The following is a 17,883-nucleotide window of genomic DNA, read 5'->3' as shown; positions in this document are numbered from 1 at the left end:
GCAGACAGCAACAGTTCAGGGATACCACAGGCCCATTCAGCCCATTTTGAACCAGCATGTATAAAATATATTTTTAAAAATTGATAATTTGGGAAGTCAAAGTTGGCTATAACCATCTGCTACCCGGGTGCTAAAGACTCAAACCTAGTGTCATCCCTTGCTGCTCAGAGAACATGCCTCTATTGAGAAGGTTGTTGTCCATGTTGTCCAATAGAGTTTTTTGAACTTTTAAAAGCAAGTGTTGAGAATGTTTTTTATTTCAGTCCGCATCCCAATGCTGTCTAGGGGGGCTGGACATTTTTGTAGGCTCCTGAGTCTACATGAGTCAATGTAGAGCTCAACACTTTGGCTGAAAACCTATTTAGCTAATTAGCTTTCAACTAATATCATTCTTATCATTGTTACTATTATTATAAATATACTTATTGTTATTATTATTACATTTTTTTTACTGATTCTCTCATTTTAGTTATCCTTATGGGTCTCTGTATTTTTAATTCCCTTTACACTTTTTATTTTCAACTTTTTTTTATGTATGAAATGTCGTAGTATCACTATTATTATTATAAATCATATATGTTTTAATGCTTTTGTCTGTTGAAGCTTCGTGAGAAGATGCTGGACATAATGATTGACACAATAAAAGAGGCTCCGACCAACACTCCAGAAGAAGTTCAGGTGATAGCCAGAGGACTCGCTGCTGTCGTCCAGAAAGGCACTGAGCTCAGCTCCTCTGCTCAGGTACTGTCAAGTGATCCCCACACTGAGTAAAGAAATGACACCATAGGAGGGAGGGAAAAAAAGTCAAGTGCTGCTTTCATTATGGTTTACTGCTTTTTGTTAATGAATTGGAAGGACAAGGCTGCCTTGTACTTTGAATGTGTATTTGAGGCAGGATATTAGAGGTGAGATATCTAATGGTTATGTCTGTCATATGTCTCCCAAACCTATGTTTGTGATTGCAAGAATTGATTCCTATCTTCAGGAAGAGGCTTCATTACTGCTTGCAAACTTAAGCTCATATCTCCTCCACATGGATGTGAACACAAGTGAAGAAAACATGAATAAAATCAACGCCGCAGCCAGCACCATTGTGGAGGGAGCAAGCAATATCCTGGACTATTCTTCCAATGTGAGTGCTTAACCATAGAGCCCATGTTGATGGGATTTACTTCTCCACCCTTTTAAGAGCACTCACAGCATGTAGTGCAAAAACGGCGCCAGAGTTCACTGATTAATCTGTAGCCTCTAATAGTAAAAATGGACCACATTCCTGTGAAATATGATGTCTATTGGCAACAACTTGGGCTAAAATGTCGTCAGGAACGTTGAGTTTAGAGACCAGGAGGATGGCCAGTGATTCATCACTCGTCCTGGAATATCCATCTTGTCTGAATGGCAGTCTTACTTAGCAGATGACTGAAAGGAATTGAAACAACCTCTCCCTTGTCATAAATGCTTTGTGTTATCCTTTGCAGAAAAACGTCTCTGATGCCCTTCTCCTTTCTCTGAGCAATACAATGAGTGCACTGTTAACATTTAAAGATGTCAACAAAGCGCCAACTATCATCCAACAAGCTCATATTGGTGTGTTTGTCAATAGGTAAGTCCTTCTTCAGCCACAAGCTGTGACAGAGATAGATGTAAAGCTATAGTTCAAAATTTTAATTAAAATGCTTTGAATTGCTTTCTGGTGGAGAATTAGATATCCCTTTAATGTCTAAGTGGTAAATATAAGACTACAGCCAGCAGCAGGTTGTCGTAGCTTAGCCTGGCTCTACATGAAAGTAGCAACAGCTGCCTGCCAGCACCTCTAAAGCACTAACTAACAGTTTATTATCTAATAATGAGGGTTTATGTGCAGACCTATTTTTTGGCCTGTAGCAGTAACTCCCTGGAATCTCTGCTGGTTGCTAACAGTGATGACAAGACTAATGGGAAGTTACTTCACCCAGCCAAAAAAAACTTGTTGGTGTTTTGTAGCGTGAGCGGTTCCTGCCCCGTTTCTAGGCGGGGAAGTAGTTCACACCTAACATGGTGGTCACTCCGTCGGCTGTCCCACCTGCGAGGATATGCGTTCCTCCTTGAGGTCTCAGAACAATACCTTCGGCCTTTTATCTCACCCCGTAGCTAAATAGTTAGGATTTCGGAATTAATTGTCTTCTTGAAAGTCTTTTATGGCTAATGCCCTCGGCGCTCTCAAAGGGATGTAACCCTAACACCCTGTATGTAATAGTTATGTACATCGTCTATACTTTACTATTGCCTATTGTGAACATTCTCACCATTTATGACTAACACTGCCAAGTCTTCACCCAGGGAACTTACCTTAAGATCCTCTGCATGTTTCAGTCGTCACATCTTATCTCACCATTAACGGACAGGGGAAGAGGGGTATTGTTTAATATGTAGCTTGACAGAGTTCTCATGTGTGTCCTGGCGTTCTCATGTTTCCTTACCTCCTCATCCCTCACTCCCATAACTGTCGGTACTGGGTCTGTCCCCGTTGTTTAAAAAAGCTAAATAAGTTATTAGCATGACGTCATCCAGCTAGCCAAACCTGTCTGGTGTACAGCTAGTAGAGAAACTTCGCATGTACTGCTTCCCTTTCCCGCTAGTCTGCTGTCTGATTGTGAGGTCAGGCTGATCTGATATCAGCTCTTTGGCTGCAGAATCTCCGCCAAAGTTCTCCTCTCAAATGGGTCTTGGAGGAGAGCTCGCGCTGGCGCTCGGACGTAGAGACTTCTCCTGACGAGAACGTGCAGCTAGGGGGGAAAAATATGTTTGGCCCCACACTGAATCTATTTGAGGGCGCTGATTGGCTAAATTGTATGTCACTCATTTATATCTTCAATCAGCAATTGGCTAAACTGCTTCATAGACCCGCCTCTTTTGGGCAAAAAGATTTTGCCCCCCTAGATGCGCATTCTGAGACGTGTGTACACAGGCGGAGAGCACGAGCAGACGAGCACACAGGCGGAGAGGACGAGCAGGAAAAGCATATATTTTGCGCAGATATCACATTTTACACATATTACTGGCATTTCTAGCATTCCTCTTTGTCAGCTTTCACTGATTTTGTAATGAGGTATTCTTCAGTCAGCTCTCTGACATTCCTGCTTTCATGGGGAGAAGCCCCAAATCTCACAGTTTGTCTGCTGCTTTTCATGTTGACACCTCCTTCATTTCATGTGTCACTCACACATGAGTCCTCCTCTCTCTTAGGCTGACACAGAATGTAACTGGTGGTAACTGGTGTGATCCTCCTAGAACCAGAAGCACTGTAAGGCTCAAGTGACTATTACAAAGTGTCTAACTTTAAACAGTTCATATGTTAAATCACATCTATCATAAAATAAAACAATTTACATTATGATGGTTATAAAAAGTCTAAACAAGCTATATGTTGTGATGGTTATACTTTGAGATCAAAAGGGTTACAGGTTATAATAGCTATACTTTTATGCTTTCATACTTTTCTACGATCTTTCTACATGTTACAAATAGCCTGTTAATTATTGAGCTTTGAAGGTGCTGGCAGGCATATTCTTTACTTTTGGAAAGAGCCAGGCTACCTGTTTTCTCTAGTTTCCTTTCTTTATACTAAGCTAAGCTAACCGTTTGTAACCGCTGCCTAAATGTAGTTCCCTGGGAAAGAAAAAAAAAACTTATTATGGGGTGATTTGAATGTGGTCTGTCAGTTGGTTAGTTGCTTTTGCCCCCCAAAAAATGAATTGATAAAAAAAAAAATATATATATTTGAATTATACAGTTGATTGCATTTTGCCGGCGACGCATTTCTAGTGGCCCCAATCTCTGCGTGATTGGGGCCTATACTTCTGGCCTGAACATCCACAATTTAAATCATTTGGGTCTGTGCTCAAAACATGTAGGGCTAAAGATTGATTGAAAAACACCAGGGGTACTAGAGAAGAACATAAACAAACCCTAACCCTTAAAACAAAAAGCACAACTGACTAATAACTAACTAAATAACCTACTAACTTATAGGAGTCTCTTTATATCTTCTCCCTCAGAGTGACACTTGGAAGATTACAGACAGAGGTTGTAAAGATTTCCAACAGTTCCAGCCCATCATTTTCGCTCCCAACATTACCCTCCAATATATCCCCTTCAGATGAACCAGTGGATGTACGAGTAAGTCAAGAGTGCTGTTGTGTTTATGTGTGTGTATTGTGTGTGCTACGGCTGTCCCCAAATCAGGATTTTCAGTGTCTGTACTTCAAAGTGATGCAATGACTCACTCGTCGTCTTTGGTATATTAGTATATTAATTTGTTATTTTTATATAACAATTTGCCTTAAGGGGCTTCATTGGTTCATGCTTTTTTTATCTATATTTTTTTGTGTTTATAAACACCCAATTTTATTATCGATGGATTTTCTTGTTGGCAATGCACCCTACCTACGGATAAATAAAATATGTTCTCCACTGCCTGCCCAGTCAGCTACTTAACTGTAGCCAACATCATTCAAATGTGTGACATTTAAGATCAATCTTTTAAGGCCTTTGTCATTAAAACATGGGTCATCTATGATGTGCAAATGCCAGTACCTGGTCACAATTGAGCAATTGAAGCTTGTTGGATGCATGTTAGATCCCATGTTTTTGTAATTTTTTTAAAGTGTCTACCTGCTTATGGTGATTGAACTTTGGTCTTTGAATACATTTATAGATGCTGAGTTTAGACAAAAACCCTTTTTCCTGGAATGAGAGAGGGAACATCAGTGGCCAAATAGGTGCTCTCTCCCTTACAAGAAAAGATGGCGCCAGTATCCCTGTGGAAAACCTGAGCGAGGATATTAAGGTCAGTACAGGTTACAAGGTTAGTTTATTGTTATTGTACAACACAGGGTTGGGCAACAAAATGCATTTTGTAGTTCCATACATTATATACGAAACAAATATAAAAGCAAAGCTATATTATACAGTATGGTGGAGGATGAATTCAGGAATATCACAGTGTGAGGAAAGAAGTTGCTCTAAAGTCTGGCAGCTAATATTTCTGTATCACTTGCCAGATGGCAGCAGAGTGATCAAGCAGTGGCAATTGTCTTTTAATATTATGAGTTCTTCGCAGGCACCTCTTCTCACCAATAACACTGATGCTCAGTAGATTGGTACCAATGATGTTTTAATCACCCGCTGTAGAGCCCTCCTGTCCTGGGCAGTGCACATCCCATGTCAGTTTGTAATGTTTTCAGTTCTATACCATGCTCGCCTGTTGAGAACATGTTTACTGTGGGGACAAATATATACCTTCTTTTAAGAAAAACAGATGTCAAAGGATCATCCATCCATTCGCGATGGCAGCAGTCTTAACGGGGTATTCCAGGTGTCCCTCTCAACAGCAATGTTTTCCAGCTTTTCCTTGGGTACCATGAGGCATTCCCAGGCCATAAAAAATAAATAATCCCTCTAGCATGTCTTGGGTCTACCAGGAGGACCAGGAAGCATCCTGATCAGAAGCCCAAACCATATCAGCTCCATACTAAGGAAGATCAATTTGGCCATCTGTATCCGTGATCTCACTCTTTCGGTCACTAAAACCAATTATTTTATGCAGAGATTATTTTTCCGCTGCACATTTCACACGAGGAGCTTGAGATGCTCAAAAACCCCAGACAACTGACACACACTTTGGTACTCAAACTTAACAAAATTTGGTTCCAAATTTCCTCTTATCCTTACAGACATTTCACGTTAGCTTTTTCATGTGTTTTATGCCAACTTTTTTGAACTCCATCTAGAGTGTTTATCAGATTTGTTTAAAATTTGGTTGCTATAATCCTCCGACTAATTTGATGTTGCTTTGCAGGCAATAGACGAACAATGATGTGATAGGTCATATTACAATACGCCATTTTAGAAACAACTTTTTTTAAACTCCTCCTAGAGGATTCAACAGATCCATCTCAAAATTTGGTCAGCAGAATCTCAAGACCCTCACCATGCCAAATTGTCAAGCTTTCGACTTTACATTGTCCACTCTGCCCTAAATTCCACAGGCTGTGGAATTCTGTGTTCCATATAGTGGACACAGAAAGTGGTAAAACATTTGCAATGGAATATTTCCAGTTCCACGCACCCCAAAAATGAAATAACATCAAACTTGTGCACGCAATAACCTATGGTCATGGAAATGCACCATGACCAATGTCCAGCCAGTACCCCCACGTGCAGGAATGTGCGAAGGTCTGTTCATTGCTGCCTGCAGCTTAAATGCTAACTGTAACTGGTACCATGGCAACAACTGTGTAGATGTTATTGGGATTTCAATCAGGAAGACTTGTTTTATAATTTAGCAATGATTTATTATACATGGATCAAATATGAAAAGTGCAAAGTCTTTGGCGATTGGACTCCATCCTGAAGTGCTATCACCGAGCGTAGGGATACTGAGGTCCAATAGGCCTAATCCCCCCTGGAGTCCAGACACTGGTGGTGGTGGTGAAAGGAGTTGCTGCAATCTGATGATGAATCAGGAGCATGACTGCGATGCTGACTGGAGGTGACTGGGGTGGAGGAGGGTCCCATCTGATCAGCTGAAATGACAACTGACAGCAGCAGAGAGGAGAACACTATTTAAAGTTTGACAGCAACAATATGAGTAGCTTCAGGAACCGGTGTGCAGAATCTGGTTGGTTACTTAAAAGTGCACGCCCCCAATCAGCTGATAGAGTAATTACAAGGAGAGGAGAGAGAGATTATGAGTGAGTGTCTTCCTGACTGAACTTGCGCTTGAGCTACATATATCTTCTGGCCTTTTGCTTGGTCCACAGATTCTTATACCAAGGCCTGTAGGAGAGCAGGTGAACACCTCTTTTCTGGACCTGGGGAACTACAGCACAATGGTCATAAACGTTCCTTCAGCCGATACTACGCTGGTGTTAAAGGTAAGTAAGTAAGTAAGTAAAAGTAAGATGTTTTAATTTCCACTTCTGAGATGTACAATGAGCACTTTAAAAACACATTTCATATCCCTTGGTCTACTTTGACACAATGAATAGTTTTGTCAAATTGGTTTTACTAGCAAGACAGTGTTAGTATAGCCATCACAATTGCTAATGCCATAAATTAGTCTACCGTTATAATTCTATTTTTGTTAATTATGCCATTTTTTTCTTAAGATTTGTTACTTATCTTAATATCATATAACTATCAGAACATTTTAGAAATACTGTAAATAAATCGTGAATATAATTGCTGTTCTACTTTGTTTAAAATTATGATTGTTGTATTTTTTTTTCTGGATGATCCAACTTTTGAAAAGAGAATTTTACTGAAACTATGTTGCTATTATGTTTAAAGATGGTGCCTTCAAGTGATCCATTACCCTTCAAACTGTTTCTTGGTCATATGGACTACCCTACTGAAACAAATAATGTTGCGATGACAGAGATGCCTCACCAGGGAGCAACACAAGGTTATATATGTTTTTGATGAGTGATGGAGTTTTAAACTTGCATGCCTTTTAAATTGTTGAAACATTACTTGAGTACTTGTGTGTTTGACTTATACAGAGGAGAGATACACTTGGCTACTAGACCCTACGGATTTAAAGGGAAACAATGGAGTGCACTATCTTGTAGTGAGGCCCATTGTAGGTCCGGGAATAAAATCCATCAATGCCAGTTTATCCATTACCTCCTTCACTGCCGCATGTAAATTTTGGGATGAATCAATATTGGAGTGGAGCCCTTTTGGATGTAGGGTAAGTACAGTAATTCAATCGGCCTGTCATGTGTAACATGTTTCCCAGACAATAATGACAGTTAATATTGTCTCCACCTGAACAAGGTTGGTGTTCAGACCACACATTCAGTTACCCAGTGCCTCTGCAACCACCTCTCCTTCTTTGGTGGCTCTTTCTTCGTCACTCCCAACCTTGTCGACGCATCACGCACTGCTGAGCTGTTTGGGACTTTTGCTGAAAATCCTGTGGTCGTCTGCTTTGTGGGGTCACTCTTTGGGGCCTATCTCTTGGTGGTCATGTGGGCACGACGAAAAGACATTCAAGACACTGCCAAGGTACTGTATATGTCCAGCACCAGAGTATAATTCATTTATCCTAAATGTAATCCCACTTACAAAAAAGCATCTTAAAAAAACCAATGCCTTATATTGTTGGCTGGTTGGCAGGTGAAGGTAACTGTGCTGGAGGATAACGACCCCATAGACGAGTACCGCTACCTGTTGAGTGTCAGGACTGGGCATCGGAGAGGAGCCTTCACTTCTACCCAGGTTAATATATTATCAGTTCATAGCAAATAGTTGAACGGTTACATTTGGCAGAAAAGGCACTGCTCTTTGAGGAACTCCACAACCAGTACTACTTCTGCTCTCTGTAGAGCTTTTGTTACACAAATCGAAGGCCCCCAACTGGGTGAACATATTGGAGCATTTCCCAGTGAAACAAAAGTTAGAGCATCTTGAGCCTCTGTACTGGTATAGTATCCTCCAGTGAAACAGCATATTTGAATGGCGTACAGTTACAAGAGTAAATCCTTGGATTTTTTTTAAACCGCTGAATAGCATGTGGGATTAGAATGTTGTAAAATTCGCAGAATGATTGATCATCATTTCCCTTTATGCCTCTTGGCATGTAGGGCAGCAACAAAAGTCTTCCACTCCTGTCTGTCCTGGGCGAGTCGCTGGATGGTGGTTTAGGCTCTGCATCTCCTTCTCCACAGTTCTTCTCCATGTGTTTCTTGGTCGGCCTCTTTTTCTTTTCCCTTCTGGTGTCCACTGTAAGGCTGTTCTTGTAATATCAGCAGGATCTTTTCTCAACACATGTCCTGTCCATCCCCATCTTCTTCTCATTAGGATGGTCTCCATGCATTCTTGTTGGCATTTGTCATACTTGTCATTCTTCATTTGAAATGGTGTTGAAAATGTGCAGTATTCGTCTTAAACTCTTGGTGTGGAAGTCTGTTGAGGTCTTCTTGTGTCATCCTCCAGCATTCAAAACCGTACAATAGGGTGGATAAAACACAGCTCTGATACAATTTAAGTTTGGTCTTCATGGTGCACTGCTGTGACCCCCATATATTATTCAGTACTTGCCTTATTAAGATGATTCTTGATGTCTTTATCTGTGCCCCCATCGTGTCTGACAGTGCTGCCCAAATATGTGAACTCATCAGTTTTAGGGAGATCTTCTCCGTTAACCTGAATTGGTGAGGGATTTGGAATGTTCAGAGTCATCACTTCTGTTTTCTTTTTGTTGATCTTCAGGCCAATCTTCTTACCAAAATCAATTAGGCGGGATGTTATCTCTTGCATGTGCCGATGAGTATGTGAAAGAAGCGAGATCATCTGCCTAGTCTATATCAGTGATTTAAAACCGCTGTGCCAGTGTGCCGTGCGAGGTCGTCATGTGTGCCGTGGAAAAATGTCCAATTTCACTTATATAAAATATAATTTAGTTGTTGCAAATAATTTGCCATTGTTGAGCGTCTGAGCTGCAATATAGTGATATAGTGGCTGGCTAAGTAATAAATACTCTTCCATGACAGTGGGTGGCGCAATAATGACGTGTGTTAATTTATGTTTATCATAACTGGCCCGCCACACCACAGAGCTCCGAGACGAAAAGTGGCGATGTTAGCTGGCTTTTTGTGCAACATAACGAAGCATCTCACTACGCTAAACCTCCAGCTTCAGGGACGGGGACGTGTGATCACAGACATGTGTGATGCAGTAAAAGTCTCCACTGCTGTGTTCCCGACTGCGCATGTTGCTGATAAACTGGGTGCACTCGGCACGGAGTTCTCTCGGCAATTTGCAGACTTTGCAGCTTAGAAATTTAAATTTGAACTGCTCAGTCATCCGTTTGCAGTTGACGTGGAAAGAGCACCTGTGGAGCTGATAGACCTCCAGTGTAATGACACTCAAGGCAAAGTATGACTCTGAGGGCGCTGCACAGTTTCCAAGCTTCACCCCCGAAACGATGCCTGAACTCCGCCTATATGCTGCTCAAACGCTCTGCATGTTTGGAAGCACATACCTGTGTGAGCAGCTTTTCTCTGTGATGAAGATGAACAAAAACCCACACAGGAGTCGTCTCACTGATGCACACCTTCACTCCATCGTGAGGGTTTCCACAGAACCTAACCCCAGATATTAATGAACTGGCAGCCAAGAAAAGATGCCAAATATCTGGCTCTGGTACGTATGTATAAAATAATGTAGCCTACCTAAACATGTATTCTTTTTGCACTTTGTCCAATATCCCTTCTAAATGGTGACTCTATTTGGCCCTCAACGTAGTCCCAATTTTTTATTTTGTCCCTCCCTGGGATTGAGTTTGACACCCCTAGCATATATGTATTATGCTAAAAGGTGTCATTATGTAACGTTTTTGGTTGTTGGTGTGCCTCAGAAAAGGTTGAAAAACACTGGTCTAGATCTTCAAGTGATGAAAAGAGTGTCCATCGAATGCCTCTATTTTGGTCTTCAGTTGTTTGTCTCATTACCCAGTCAATAGTAATATTGAAGAGCAAAGCTGACATCACACATCCTTGTCTCACACCTGTTTTTACTTTGAATTTTTGGAGACTGTTTCCAACCCTGCATGTGAAGTTGGTTTAAAAACTTTGGATCACATGAACTATATCTTCAGGGATCCCATAATGCCGCAATTGGGTCTAAAGCATGTTATTCGATTAATAATAATCTTTGCCATGATCTTGCTTGGTATTGACAGAAGTGTAATTCCACGCCAGTTGTTACAATTTCTTAGAGAACCTTTCTTTGGTAATTTGATGATGATCCCCTCGACCAGTCATCCGGTATTTTCTTATTCTCCCGTATAGACGTAAAAAGTCGTTGAAGAATTGTAGCTGCCAGATTCGGGTCTGCTTTGAAGAGCTCTGCTGATTGATGGATGGATGTTATGATACTATTGATTGAAATTGTTGGTACTGGCTTACATAAGCATATGTCCAACTTTGTACAGTAGTAAGAAAAATATTTATATAAAATGACACGTCAAAGAATACGCCCAACATGTCAAAGTAAAGATCTGATTGGTTGAACACTATGACAATCAACAATATCTTCCCCATTCACTTATACTGCAAAGGGATTCACTTGTCTTACCTAGAGACACAGGGGTGAAATCTGATTGGATAAAAGCTAAACACCTCCTGTACACTGCCCCTATTTTTAGGCCTCTGCTCGGAAATTGCATACCCATACTAAAGAGAGTGTATTTCTGCAACTACAAGGTCTATTTTAATAATTTTTTGATTGTACAATACAGGTAACACTTGTGAGATGTGCTGATATCTGTAACATTGTGTATATGTTACTGGTTAATAACAAATACACATGCCACAGCTCAAATTGAAAAAGCACTTGTGTCGAAAATATTATTTGAAATAAAGCCAAAACATTTCAATGGCATAGCCACAGCCATAGCACAACCGGTTTTACAGTCTCTAAAACTGATTTGACTTCGATTGAGTGAAGCAGGCCAGCATAAACCAAGCAAAGGCATGCTAAATTATCATTTTTGGAAGCATTTGGTTGCATTGTGTATTAAAATTTGATATATTTATTTATATTTTGGTTTTGGTTTCCTTTGGTTTCGCTACACCCACACTTCATCCCACACGCATCCACGTTGACACTACTGATATTATTGACTGACACACTTCATAACTTTAACTATTTCTTCATTTAGTTAAATAAACATTTTTACGTTACCATCATTTGTTGTGTCTGCCGTATTTGTCATGGCCTAGGAGCCGGGTTATGACAAATTGGGGGCTCGTCCGGCTTTTTTCCAGTTTATGCTGTGATTTAGGTAAGACTTGGGAAGGGGTACTTTTGTGTTTGTGGGCATTTTTGTACCTAGCGTGTGTTTTCGGATTTGTTTTTTTTGCAGCGTTTGGGTCAACTAAATGTTAATATTTCGGAATCTTGGTTTTCATCTACGTTTCTGTGTGCAGATTGATTGTTGGCTTCTGCCTTTGTTTACTTGTGCCTCCGGTAAACGTAGCTGCTCATGTGTCATGGTTTGGAATATATCTACTGGGTAAGTTACGTTCATCCGGACTTGGTGACGGGGGTTCGTGGTTATGATTATGTTGCAGCGGGCCGAGATGACTCCTGCAAGTTGCTCAGTGCGCAATTCTATCAAAGTGGTGCGGAGTTTTCCCTGGTAGACTGTAGCGACTTTGCCTTTTGGGTTCGTTGAGCTGGTTTTCTGTAGTGCTGTGGCGAATGTGGTTGAAACTTGCTTGGGAGCATGTCCGTGGTTTCAGGAGAGGTGCTAGCTTGCTAGTCGTTCTGCTAAACCAGCGGTCTATAGTGCATAAATACCCACCACAAGTAGCTGCATGAAGACTAGGGATGAGCTTAGTTAGCTGGGTTGATTTTTAGACAGCGGGGAGACTCCAAACCGAGGTGAGGATTATTCCTCATTTGCGCACAGGGGTAAACTTTGAGATGTCTGTCTGTTTCGGCTGTGTGCGTCAACGTGGATTTGCTCAGTGGATAGTCTTTGTAAATAGTGGAAATGTCTGAGGTTGAGGCGTTCATTGCCGCTCCATCTCAGGAGTCCCTGGATATATGGACAAGAGAGCAGTTGCTCTTGATTGCAGATCATTATTCAGTGGTGGTTGTAGGAGATAAACGCATCAAGGAGAACATTAAATATGCTATAAAGTCAAAATTGACCGAGATAGGACTTTTGTCTGGGGGTAAACAAGAGTCGTCTTCAATTCCTACTGCGGTATCTTTTCAAACTCATGGAATATCGTTTGAGCAACAGAAGGAGATTTTGCTGTTGCAGATGGGACATGAAAAAAGTAAATATGAATTGTAGATGGAACATGACAAAAGTAAACATGAATTGGAAATTAAAAAACAGATAGAAATTGAGAGACTCTGCCAGGAATCAGATACAGCAAAAATAGATCTGGAGAAATATCGTTTGTCACTGGTCAGAGATGGCGTGTTGTCCGGTGAGGATCGGGGCGTGCAGGTGCCCAGGTCTGCTGTGGATCGCTTTGATGTGAGTAATTTGCGCTGGTTGCCACCGTTTAATGAAAGGGATCCTGACACGTTCTTCGTGCTGTTTGAACGTGTAGCTAAGGCTAGAAATTGGCGCGATGTGGACTGTGCGCTTATGCTTCAGTGTGTACTCTCAGGGAAAGCACAGGAAGCGTATTCCTCTTTGAGCCAAGATGATATCTCTAGCTATTCTAAAATAAAGTCTGCTGTGCTTAAAGTGTATGAGCTGGTGCCAGAGGCTTATCGCCAGCGTTTTAGGTCCTTGGAGTGGAAAAGTGGTCAGACATATGTGGAGTTGGTGAGAGACCTATCAATTCACTGCAAGCGATGGTTGACAGCCCTTGACAAAGTTACTTTTGACGGTCTGTGTGAGTTGATGATTTTGGAGCAATTCAAAAAATTTCCTTCCAGATCGTATTGCGACATATGTCATCGAACAAAGGAGCACAACTGCTGCTAATGCAGCCGTTTCAGCTGATGAATACTAGGGGTGTCACGGATCACAAACCTCACGGTTCGGTTCGGATCACGGTTCAGGAGTCACGGTTCGGATCATTTTTCGGATCAACAAAGAAAAGGGGAGGAGACAAATATAACTTTGCTTTCCATTTGTTAATTAAAGAACTTCAAGAACACTTAAAGCAAAGAACTTTGGGCTATAGTCTTGCATGAAAACAAAAATATTGAATATGTCCAATTTGAAACAAAATGAAATACATAAATAAAAATAAAACATTCAAGAATACTCAATTCGGATATCCTCATCCTTTCATCAATATTGAAAGAAAGAAACAGCCAGTGAGCTAGCTTCCACTGTTTACACTGAACTGAACTGCTCAGCAACAACTTGGGTCTATGTTTACTTCCTGTCAGGTCATTCAAATACACAATAATGTTTACCATTATTGTGACATTATTTTCAAAAATATGAGAATATCTCCATTGTCTGGGGAGAGGGTCGACCTTTCTGTGGTGACTGGAATATTATTGGGCCTGTCTAGCTTCACTCTGATACTTCTGTCAGCACCTGAACCAGGTGTGTGTGTGTGTGCATGACTCTCGCAGAGGGGGCGTGTCTACAGCGCCGGACTAAGAATCACTGCGCCGTGGTGAAAGCGGTCACAGTCTTTTCCTTCTCATAGACGCCTGGAACAGCTTCATACTGAAGTGGGTGCGTGAGTGGATTTCGTAGCGTGGCTCAAGCATTTTAACCAGATTTAGAAATCCTTTGTTTTCTACACCGGAGTGTCCCCGTCGCTGACAGACGGGATGGTGGCTCTTCATATGTGTGGACATGCCGATGTTTTGCCGTTGTCGTGTCTTTCTCTTTAAATAACGCCTACATACCGTAACGGTTTCGTCCACCACCCTCATCCGTTATTATACGTTACAGGGAAGACAAAATGTTCCCAAACTTGCGACTTAAATGACGTTGCGGCTTCTGACGTTCCTCCGCTCGCCATGACTTCACCGTTAAATGCTTCTAAGCTGCTCCGTTCACGTGAACACACTACTGCTTTATATCTGTTCACTGACACTCTGCATTGATATTCGGGGACTTGTTACTTGAAAAGGAACAGCAACAGTAGAACTTTATTACACACTATGATGATTACGCTGTAAAAAAAAAGAAAAAAAAATACTCGATTGATCCGCGGTTCACAAGTGATCCGAACCGTGAGGGCTGATCCGAACGGATCACGGATCGATCCGTGATCCGTGACACTACCAATGAATACGTGTTGCTTCATATGAGCAGTTTCAGAGAGTGTTCTGTGGCTCGCGATGGTTTTGGTGTGTGGGGAAGTGGTTCTGACGCGGTTTCGCCGGAGATGTGTTCAAAGAACGTGTGAGTTTTTAAGTCTGACTTTAGAACAGGTGGCAGATTTGACAATAGCAATACCTGTCGTTGTTGTCGGGAGGAAGGACATTGGAAGGCAGATTGTCCTACGTTACAGGCTAAACTAAGGGATGTAAGACCTAATGTTAGGCCTGCTGCTTTTGCGGCTACGGTTAAAGACTGCTGTTTTGCTGAGGGGCTTACATCTCACTCTTGTGATCTGGGGGTTTTGGCAGCTTATGCTCCTTTCATTCGAGGCGGATTTGTGTCACTTTTGGGAAGTGAGATAAAGGTTCCAATAAAAATCTTGAGGGATACAGGTGCCTATGATTCATATATCATTGACTCTGTTTTGCCTTTGTCTGAGGAGATGGACACTGGTGACTGTGTTCTCAGTCGTGGGATGGGATTGAAGATTCTCCCTGTTCCGTTGCACAAGATGGTGCTTGACTGTGAGCTGGTTAAGGGTGAGATAGCCGTTGGTGTGCGTCTAGCGTTGCCTATTGAAGGTATACATTTTATTTTGGGCAACGGCTTGGCTGGTAGCAGAGTTTGGACGGACACTCTTCCCGCACCGGTGGTCACATGTTGTCCAATTGATTCTACGTCTGACAAGAGCGCCAGAGTGTTGCCCGAGGTCTTTTCATCCTGTGTTTTTACACGAGCTATGAGCAAATCAGACCCTGACATGTCGTCTGACGACACGGTCGAGGTAGTTTTGGAGGTCCCATCTCTGTCGGAGCTTCCGGTGTCACTGTCGCACAGTGAGGTAGGAGCAACGTAGGGATTCTTCTTTGAAAGAAATATTTGCGCGAGTTTAGCCTGTTTCTGAGATAAATAGTGCAGCCAATGGCTACTTCTTGCAGAACGAGGTGTTCAGAAAATGGGTTCCCATGGGGGAGGATTGTGTGAGAAATTATGTTTTCCAAATGGTGGTGCCAACTAAATTTCGTCCTCTTGTCTTGGAAGTAGCACATGACAAGAGTGGACACTTTGGAGTTCAGAAAACATACCTTAACATTCTGAAACATTTCTTTTGGCTGTGTGTCAAAAGCAGTGGTGTATAGTAACGAAGAAGAAATACTTCGTTACTGTACTTAAGTAGTTTTTTTGGGTATCTGTACTTTACTTTACTACTTATATTTCTGTTTACTTTTACTTTTACTTCACTACATTTTGCAAAGTAAACTGATACTTTTACTCCGATACATTTCCCCTGAAACCTTCGTTACTCGCTACAAAATCAAATCTATCTTGAGAAAAAAATGAATCATGAGACCAGCGTCGGGGACTGTGGTGGAACACAGACTGCAAGCAAGCAGGTTTGGTGAATCAGTGGTCCGAGCTTGCGAGTTAAATCATTGGTCAATCACGTCAATGCACAATTGCAAACAAGTGCTCTCAAAGCCGCGGTGTTTTGATTCCCAGTGATTCCCAGTGATGCCCAGGATGCTACATGCTATAACCTAGCGGGTTGAGTTATACATGAGTAGAATTCCACTCTACAATGATGGAAGCAGAAATGGAAGCACCTGCTACTCCCGCAACAAACGACGGTGGTGACGAAGACCAACACCCGTGGATTGCTAGCGAGTTAGTGAGCTGAGGAAGTGTTGACAGTTGTGCAGCACTAGTTGGCTAACGTTAGCTATAGCTAGCCACGACACCATAGGATTGATGGGAGCCGAGAGAGCGCAGCGTTAGCATAAGCGTTAGCATTAGGGAAATCCTTCGCAGCAGTGCGCAAGCTGTCTGTGACGCTGAACACACCTCTACCTGCCTCAGCAGCCTGTGAAAGACTATTTAGCATCGCAGGACTAGTCTTTAGCCCAAGAAGAGCGAGACTGAATTCTCGCAATTTTGAAAACCAACTTCTTTTGAAGATGAACAGGACATGTTTCAGTTTCAAGTAATGACTGTGTTGCTGCTTTAGTATTGATCGTATTTTGATATTTGAGTCATGTTGTGGATGATCAGATGGAGTTATGATGGTAGCAGTCGCCCAATTGCAGATTCAGCTTGAGCAAAAACCTTTGCCTATTGTGTTCAAATCAGGCCCATAGGAGTTTACAAGGCAGGTGTCCTTTCTCAAAACACTGACCTGATGCATCAAGTGGATATTTTTTGCTGAACACAATATTATGCATTGGCCCTCTACATCCTCTAGTCGGAATGAGCATACTTATAAACGCAACTCCTTCATAGTGTCATATTGCTTTTCGGAGAATTATGATGATAAGTTCATATATGCAAAAGTATACTTATGTACAATATGTTATGTTGAACATTGTTGCTCCTGAATGGATCACAGCCAACCCAATTATGTTCAACACAGCTCCATGTCCTTGGTCATGGTGGCCACAGCACTGAAAAGAATAAACTTCATAATTCTCAAAATTCTGACCCTTTGCTTTTTTATTAACAGCATTTACTTGTACTTTTACTTTCAATGAACAGGTTATGATGTTCATTTAATGTTCAGGTTATGATGTACATTTAATATCAGAAAATTACTTTTGATACTGAAGTACTTTTGTACTTAAGTACAACAAATATCAGATACTTTAAGACTTTTACTCAAGTAGTATTCTAATAGGTGACTTTTTACTTTTACTGGAGTAGTTTTCCAGTAAGGTATCTTTACTTTTACTCAAGTATGGCTTTTGAGTACTGTTGGGATCTAAAGGAGCGTGTTTGGGTTATCAGCATTTAAGAAACTGAATTCTTGACATCAATAGAATTATTGATGTATGTAACAATTATTAATGATTATTAATATAAACGGGGCACCACCCTGCGAACAGGGACCAATAACCAAACGATAAAACTAAGTCTCATAATTAGTAGTCACTCATAATGTCAATAGTCTGCGTATGACTATACATTCAGTGACAGTGAAGGGTTTTAAGTTCGAGCACAGGCTACTACATACAGTCTTATCAAATACATATGCACAAGTAATCACAGACGACTGCTCCTGAAAGTATAACAGAGTTTAT

At 41.4% G+C, this 17,883-nt stretch overlaps 1 protein-coding gene across 1 annotated transcript in view; it reads left to right on the top strand.

The window, feature by feature from the left end:
* Window positions 1-627: 627 nt before the first annotated feature.
* LOC306783061 (polycystin-1-like protein 2) overlaps window positions 628-17,883 on the top strand; it is a gene marked incomplete at both ends in the record, with an annotated part of 64,646 nt that continues 47,390 nt past the window's right edge. The window contains 7 exons of the mRNA XM_079276592.1: window positions 628-741; window positions 4,697-4,828; window positions 6,804-6,917; window positions 7,333-7,447; window positions 7,545-7,735; window positions 7,822-8,052; window positions 8,164-8,265. Of these exons, the coding sequence (XP_079132718.1) occupies window positions 628-741; window positions 4,697-4,828; window positions 6,804-6,917; window positions 7,333-7,447; window positions 7,545-7,735; window positions 7,822-8,052; window positions 8,164-8,265 (999 nt within the window). The remainder of the gene's footprint in view (window positions 742-4,696; window positions 4,829-6,803; window positions 6,918-7,332; window positions 7,448-7,544; window positions 7,736-7,821; window positions 8,053-8,163; window positions 8,266-17,883) is intronic.

This window comes from Melanostigma gelatinosum, assembly GCF_949748355.1.
Source record: "Melanostigma gelatinosum genome assembly, chromosome: 10".
Taxonomy (NCBI): Eukaryota; Metazoa; Chordata; class Actinopteri; order Perciformes; family Zoarcidae; genus Melanostigma; species Melanostigma gelatinosum.
Note: the sequence above shows the minus strand (reverse complement) of the source record. Positions and strands in the feature narration are given on the sequence as shown.